The sequence below is a fragment of the Pituophis catenifer genome, unplaced genomic scaffold (genome assembly GCF_029215685.1).
Source record: "Pituophis catenifer annectens isolate HBS135680 unplaced genomic scaffold, rPitCat1.0.hap2 SCAF_14, whole genome shotgun sequence".
Taxonomy (NCBI): domain Eukaryota; kingdom Metazoa; phylum Chordata; class Lepidosauria; order Squamata; family Colubridae; genus Pituophis; species Pituophis catenifer.
The window spans coordinates 14,117,270-14,125,510 of NW_027256894.1; the positions used below are offsets into that span (position 1 = coordinate 14,117,270).

General features: G+C 41.7%; 1 protein-coding gene across 7 annotated transcripts in view; it reads left to right on the forward strand.

The window, feature by feature from the left end:
• Positions 1-2,398, forward strand: part of ZFAND6 (zinc finger AN1-type containing 6) — a 61,373-nt gene extending 58,975 nt beyond the window's left edge. For all 7 annotated transcript variants that reach the window (XM_070953503.1, XM_070953507.1, XM_070953508.1 and 4 more), the window contains 2 exons: positions 445-558; positions 1,147-2,398. In XM_070953503.1, coding sequence (XP_070809604.1) covers positions 445-558; positions 1,147-1,295 — 263 coding nt within the window. In that variant the 3' untranslated portion in view covers positions 1,296-2,398. The remainder of the gene's footprint in view (positions 1-444; positions 559-1,146) is intronic.
• The last annotated feature ends 5,843 nt before the right edge of the window (positions 2,399-8,241 follow it).

The window sequence follows — 8,241 nt, forward strand, 5'->3', positions numbered from 1 at the left end:
AAGTTGAGTGAAGAAGACTTAGTATTGAGGCATTTCTTCTGCAGGAATTTTCACTAGAGAATCATAAAAGTTGCTGTTTCAAGTCTTCATACTCAATGTTACCTTTATTTTACATGTCCTGGGACCAACGGGGAGGCCTTTGTCTCTGGGGTGTATTCTGAAGAAACTGGGCAGCCCCCATTCACAAAATAAATAAATAAAATGATTTTCTTGCACATTACAGAGGATTAGATTAGATGATCGTTGGGATTCTTTCCAGCTCTAAACAGGATGTTGAATTGTTCATAGAGGAAAAAATGGAGTGAGATGGTTACGATTGAATGGCAGAGGATCCAAGGTTAATTTCTTGGAGTTAAGACCCCCAAGGCTTTGGATTTGAACTGTGCTGAGTTGGCTTCCCATGTCCTGGCTGTATCCTGATCTTTATCCATCTTTTCTCTTCAGCTTCGGCATCAGATAGTGCAGAACCTTCCTCGGAAGAACAAGGCAAATCATTTGACAAACCCAAACAGAAAAAAACTCGATGTTTTATGTGCAGAAAGAAGGTTGGTCTCACTGGTAAGTTCCCTTGGATCCAGTCATTTGGAGGTTTGAATTGAACAGTGAGTCTAAAACGGGGGTGATAATTCACAGAGTAGAATAGAATAGATGATTGATCTATTGATCTATCTATGATCCATGATTTATCACTTATAGCTTTTTATGTTCAATGAGAGCTGATGCACCGAAGAAATATTCCTTGTGTGTCCAATCACACTTAGCCAATAAAGAATTGAATTGAATTCTATTCTATTCTATTCCATTCCATTCCATCCCATCCCATCCCATCCTACCCCTACCCCTACCCTACCCCTACCCCTACCCCTACCCCTACATGTTAATAATATTTATATCATGAGCCACGGTGGCACAGTGGTTAGAGTGCAGTACTGCAGGCTACTTCTGCTGACTGCCGGCAGTTCGAATCTCACCAGGTTCATGGTTGACTCAGCCTTCGATCCTTCCGAGGTCGGTAAAATGAGGACCTAAATTGTTGGGGGCAAGAGGCTGACTCTGTAAACCCCTTAGAGAGAGCTGGAAAGCAGTGTGAAGTGGTATATAAGTCTACGTGCTATTGCTATTTCATCTTTTGTTCTTTCTTTCCAGGGTTTGAATGCAGGTGTGGGAACGTTTACTGTGCTGTACACCGTTACTCAGATGTCCACAGTTGCTCTTACAATTACAAAGCTGACGCAGCTGAAAAGATCAGAAAAGAGAATCCTGTAGTTGTTGGGGAAAAGATTCAGAAGATTTGAACTGCTCCTGTAGCTGGAATATTAAAATGTTTGACCATCTGCAGATGAAAAATTGACTTGAGCTTTTTCCTTCCCTTTCACAAGCCCCCCTCCACACACACACACACATAAGTCTTTCATTTTTCTTGGCCTGCCCCTTGTAGACTTCAAGAGGACAAGTCTCCCCCATCATGCATGTCATGCAAAAACATATAATTTCCCCCTCTCCTTTTAGCACAAAACCAACCTTTCTTTTTTCTTTTTATGGTCCTTTGTTTTTTAGTTCCTACAGATGAAGACATAAACTCTACACAACTGTATCCACTAGGAAGGTGGGCCTTTTGGAAACTGATGGATACCATGGCTAAAAAAAAGTATTATCATCTTTTTTTTTTTTTCAAATAAATATTGAGTGCAGAGGGCTTTTTCAAAGTTACGTTGGAGGGCATCCGTGCTTTTCCCACTTCTCATATTAAACGTGCATGCATTAACCCAAGACACTTCATTTTCATTTTGTATATAGCATTCCTTTCTCTCTCTCTCTCTCTCTCTCTCTTTCTTTCTTTCTTTCTTTCTTTCTTTCTTTCTTTCTTTCTTTCTTTCTTTCTTTCTTTCTTTCTTTCTTTCTCCCTCTCTCCCTCCCCCCCCCCTCTCTCTCTCTCTGCAGCACAATTTCCCTCCTCTTTATTTTTTTTTCCCCCTTCTTTGGTAATGCCTTGTATGGCACAACTAGCAATCAATAACTGAATGTATTTAATCATTAAGGCTGCTTGGTTTCCCCTCTCCCCCTTAACAAAAAATTTATACACATGTTATCATAATAGCTTGTTTGCACCCGCTATCTATTTATGTATGCATCGTTCGTTTTCTGAGTGTGTCAGAGAGTGCTGAGGTTTTAAAAGCGTGTGTGTGACTTTTGCTCTTCAAGGTTCTTTCCTAGAGTATTTTTTTTCTTTCTTTCTTTCCCTTTCTCCCCTTTTTTTTTTTATTATTTTATTATTTTATTTTTCTTCGTTTTCTCCAAGCGTGCATGTTGAGAGTTTGCCTGCTCGCAGATCTTCTCGGGAATTGTGCTAATGGGGTTCTTTTACGTGCACCAATACAAAGAATGAAGAACTTTTTAAGTGTATTGTATTTATGTTCACTCACGTCTTTAACTTTGATTAAAATAAAATTTTTAAAAATTTGGGACGGAGGAGAGGCAGTTGGTGCCTTTTTGCGGGGGGGTTGTAAGAAATTTTAAGAGGCGCGCACATCCATTTGGGCCCGGAAAAAAAGGATGCGATAAGGAGAAATTCGATGCGGGTCATCGCAGTATAGAAAATAATGAATTCAATTTGATTAACAATATCGGTATTGATTGAACCTGCCGTGAGGAATATTTAAATATTGGACTGAGACAGGTGAGTCTGGGTTCAGATGACAGAAAGACACCGATTAACCCGCAACAGTTTTCAGCCTTTTAAAAAAAATGAGTTGACTTCCTTTTGTCAAGAGAAGAGAAGAAAAAGGGGAATTTAGAATGGATATGATAACTTGCCCTCCCCTTGGAAACCAATAGCCTCTTGCCATATTAAAAATTTATACAGGTAGTCTTTGACTTAACAACCATTCGTTTAGTGACCGAAGTTACAGTGGCACTGAAAAAAGTGACTTATGATTGTTTTTCACATTTAACGACCATTGTAAATATCCCCATGGTCACGTGATCAAAATTCAGACCCTTGGCAACTGGCTCGTATTTCTGATGCAATATTTATTTATTTATTTATTTATTTATTAGATTTTTATACCGCCCCCTCTCCCGAAGGACTCGGGGCAGTGAACAGCCAAAATTAAAAAACATACAATATAAACATTAAAATACGTTTAAAACAGAATTAAATCCAAAATGGCTCCCCAATTTAAAACGCCTTACCCATGACCCTATAAATAAGACGAATTTAAAATTTCCACATTTAAAAAGGGGGAAGATTTAGGCCAGGCCAGTTTGATAAAATAGAAAAGTCTTAAGCTTTTGATGAGCTTCCGACCAGCAAAGGTAATGAGGAAGCCAGATTCCCTTAACAACCGTGTTGCTAACTTAACAACTGCAGGTGATTCACTGAACAACTGTAGCAAGAAAAGATGGTAAAGTGGGACAAAAGCCAACTGCCTCACTTAGCCACAAAAAAATGTTGGCCTCGCTTGTGGTCGTAAGTCAAGAACTACCTGTCGGTTGAAACTTAAATGTGGCGAATAGGAAGGACCACAGCGTTGGACGGAGTTTGTGTGCAAGCTTCTTTTACCACTTTGGTGCAGGAGTTGAAATACTAACTAGAGGAAAACCCTTCCTTTAGGACTGTGATGGTGAACCTATGGCACGCGTTCAAGAGGTGGCACACAGAGCCCTCTCTGTGGGCACACGCGCTGTCACCAGCTGTGCTTATGGTTTCCGGCGCGTGCGTGCACGCCAGCCAGCTGGTCTTCCGTGTGCCGGAGCACCGGAACCCCAAAGATCAGCTGGTTGGCATGCATGTGTGTGCCGGCCACCTGGTCTTCGCACATGCCGGAGTGCCAGAAACCCGAAGATCAGCTGGTTGGCATGCATGTGTGTACCGGCCACCTGGTCTTCGCGCATGCCGGAGCGCCAGAAACCTGAAGATCAGCTGGTTGGCATGCATGTGTGTGCCGGCCACCTGGTCTTCGCACATGCCGGAGTGCCAGAAACCCGAAGATCAGCTGGTTGGCATGCATATGTGTACCGGCCACCTGGTCTTCGCACATGCCGGAGCGCCAGAAACCCGAAGATCAGCTGGTTGGCATGCATGCGTGCGCTGGCCAGCTGGTTTTGGGTTTCCAGCAATCTGGCACGCGCATGTTCTGGTTTGTTTTTGTTTTGTTTTTGTTGAATTTGTATACCACTCTACTCCCGAAGGACTCAGGGCGGTGAACAGCCATAGAATAAAACATATAAATACAAAATTTAAAATAGAATAAAACGAATTAAATCATTTGGCTGAACAAATTTAAAACCCCAATAATTTAAAACCAAATTTAAAATTTTCATTTAAAAAGGGGAAAGACTTAGGTCAGGCCAGCCTGATGAAACAAGAAAGTCTTGAGCGCGCGATGGAAGGTACGCAGATCCGGGATCCTCCGTATCTCCGGGGGGAGTTCGTTCCAGATAGTAGGTGCCAAATCGTTCCGTATCTCCGGGGGGAGTTCGTTCCAGATAGTAGGTGCCAAATCGTTCCGTATCTCCGGGGGGAGCTCGTTCCAGATAGTAGGTTTGGACACTCGGTGCCAAAAAGGTTCGCCATCACTGCTTTAGGATTACCCAGTGGTATCCTTTTTTTTCTCCCCCCTCCCCCCCAGTTGTATTTCTGTACTGAAAGAGCCTGTGCGGATTTGATTTATTCCGAGTTCAGTCTCTTTCCCCGGTTTTGTAGACGTCTCAGCTCTGGTGAGAAATGCCTCTTGATTTTCCTGTCTTAAGCGTGAAATACAAAGGCAGAATTCTCCTTTTTTCTCTTCGGAGCTTGAAGTCATCGGATGCTATCTCCTGAGGAAGGAAGTTCCGAAGTCCAGAGCGTTTTATTTCTATTGAAGAAAAGTCACCTGTGGAACACCTGCTGCGCTTGAGAATCTTCCTCCCAAGCTTTTTCACAAAGAGTTTCGCCATCTAGGGATTTTAATCCAGGCGTGTCTTCTGGAATGAAAACAAAAGTTTGCTCCGATATTCGGTGGGCAGCCTTTGGGGTAGATTTGCAATATCGGGGCGTGCTGCTTTCTTTATACAGGAAGTCCTTGACTTACAACAGTTGGTTTAGTGACCGCTCAAAGTTACAACGGCACCGAGAAATGTGATTGATGACCATTTTTCATGATTAACGATGGCCTTTTCACTTAAAAGCCGTGTAACTGACTTTAATGACTGCAGTGATTCCCTTAACAAATGTGGCAAGAAAGGTCATAAAATGGGGCAAATCTCACTTAACAACAGAAATGTTGGGTTCAATTGTCGTAAGTGGAGGACTACCCTGTGTTCTATAACAATCAGCCCAGACTGTAAATGCTTTGTTGAATTTGAACTTGTTTGTAATCAAGGGAATCAAATTGCATAAGGACTTCCTATAAGTAATGAATGATGATTTTTTGCTTTGTTCCTTTTCTAGAAATGCATATTTGTAAGGAAATTCTAGTCCTTCGACTAGAACGGGGCATTCAAAAATTACATAGGATCGACTATTTGTGTGTGTCTCTCTGTGTGTATTGAAGTTATATGTTGCAAAAATGCTGTTTATTCACCGACAACATTTCTAAGCAGCCCAATCGGAGAGGATCCTATATAGGCCACAAGGAAAGCAAATCTACATGTACAAAAGAAAAGAAAAGAAAGTTGCATTTCACAGCAAGTCGTCATATAGTGGCTTTGTTTCTAGCTTAGGTCAGGCTGGGTGAGCCAAACCGTTTCTTGTTTGTAAAGTTTTATTAATGGCTTTGCATTGTTTGTTTAAAATTTGAAGAATAGAATAGAATAGAATAGGATTTGAATAGAATAGAATTTGAATAGAATAGAATAGAATTCAAATAGAATAGAATAGAATTTGAAGAATAGAATAGAATAGAATTAGAATAGAATAGAATTCGAAGAATAGAATAGAATTTGAATAGAATAGAATAGAATTCAAATAGAATAGAATAGAATTCAAAGAATAGAATTCGAATAGAATAGAATAGAATTCGAAGAATAGAATAGAATAGAATTTGAATAGAATAGAATAGAATTCAAATAGAATAGAATAGAATTCGAAGAATAGAATAGAATAGAATTTGAATAGAATAGAATAGAATTCAAATAGAATAGAATTCGAACAATAGAATAGAATTTGAATAGAATAGAATTCAAATAGAATTCAAAGAATAGAATTCGAATAGAATAGAATTCGAATAATAGAATAGAATTTGAATAGAATAAAATTAATAATAGAATAGAATAGAATAGAATAGAATAGAATAGAATAGAATAGAATAGAATAGAACAGAATAGAATAGAATAGAATAACAGAGTTGGAAGGGACCTTGGAGGTCTTCTAGTCCAACCCCACTGCTTAGGCAGGAGCAAACAATAACTTGGAGCAAGCCATCCCTCCAGGATGGTAGGGCATTACTCAGCTGGACTGGTCCCTCCTCTAGAAGCAGTGGGTTGAGTCTTGTTTTATTGGCCATCATTCCATCCATTACACTACCAAGCACCAGCTCTGAAGGTCAACCACCGCACCTGCATTAGATGAAAAAGAGATACTGACAAGCATGGAGGACGACATGGAGCCTTGAGGGACACACCCACCCACCAGCCCAACCACCAGAAAGCACAATAGTTGTACCCCACTTTCTGGAAACGAGTATCCAAGTAGGAGAAGAACCTTTAAGGATAAACTTCCTAACTGCGAGGACAATTAACCAGTGGAACAGAAGTTGCCTTCAGAAATCGTGGCCGCTTCATCACTGGAGGTTTTTTAAGAAGAGACTGGACAGCCACTTGTCTGAAATGGTATAGGGCAGTGATGGCTAACCTTTTTGCCATCACGTACCGGGAGCGTGGGGGGTTGCGTGTCAATGACATCCCGCACCCCCCTCATGTGCACGCAACCCCCTGCGCTACCCCCACTTTTGGCATATGAGGGCAAAAAGGTTCACAGTGGGCCCGGTAGGCCCATTATTTGCCCTCCCCAGACTCCAGAGGCTTTCTTGGAGTCTGGGGAGGGTGAAAACCGCCTTCCCCACCCCCAGAGGCCCTCCAGAAGCCGGAAACGGCCCGTTTCCTGACTTCCAGTAGGCCTGGAAGGCCCAAAAATCAGCTGGCCGGTGCGCACATGTGCATTGGAGCTGAGCTAGGGCAAGGCTCACGTACTCCACGTGGCACCCGTGCCATAGGTTCGCCATCACAGGTATAGGGTTTCCTGCTTGAGCAGAGGACTGGATAGAAGACCTCCAAGGTCTCTTCCAGCTACTATTCTGTTCTGTTCTATTTTATTTTATTCTACATTCTATTCCTACTCCTACTCTATTCTATTCTATTCTAATTCTATTCTATTCTTTTCTTAATAGAATATGTTGTTACTGTTAGTTGCAAAGTCGTGTCCGACTCATTGCGACCCCATGGACGACGTTCCTCCAGGCCTTCCTGTCCTCTATCATCCTCTGGAGTCCATTTAAGCTCACGCCGACTGCTTCAGTGACTCCATCCAGGCATCTCGTTCTCTGCCATTCCTTTCTTCTTTTGCCCTCAGTCATTCCCAGCATTAGGCTCTTCTCCAGGGAGTCCTTCCTTCTCATTAGGTGGCCAAAGCATTTGAGTTTCCTCTTCAGGATCTGGCCTTCTAAAGAGCAGTCAGGGTTGATCTCCTCTAGGACTGACCAGTTTGATCGCCTTGCAGTCCAAGGGACTCGCAGGAGTCTTCTCCAGCACCAGAGTTCAATAGTAGTAGAATATACCACATTACTAATCCTGGAACCTACATAGAAGGATCTTGTGGTTGAAGTTGAAAGCCACTGAGAAATTCAAGAGAATCAACAGGATCACACTCCCGCTTTTGCTGGCCCAGGTTGTCCCTAGAATGTCTAAAATTTTTCTGTTCTACATTTTTTTTTCCCCTGAATACAAATGGAAATTGATCTAGAAAATCAGTTTCATCCAAGGGAAACTGGGGATTGATTGACTACTCCTGGCTCAAATATCTTGCCTAGGAAAAGAATTAGACTCCTGATCTACAAGAGTTTTTATCCTGTAGGTCCAGATTGGGTTTCTTTCAGACCTCTGAATGAAAGGTCAATTACACGTTAATTAATTTGCCTTAATTAACATTTTTTTAAAAATCCATAGTTTCAAAGGAACCTTGTGTCGGTACATGGAGGATCGCAAGAACTCTGCCTGACAACATTTAACCTTCAAAAGGGAGTTGTATTTTTAGTACCGGTTCTC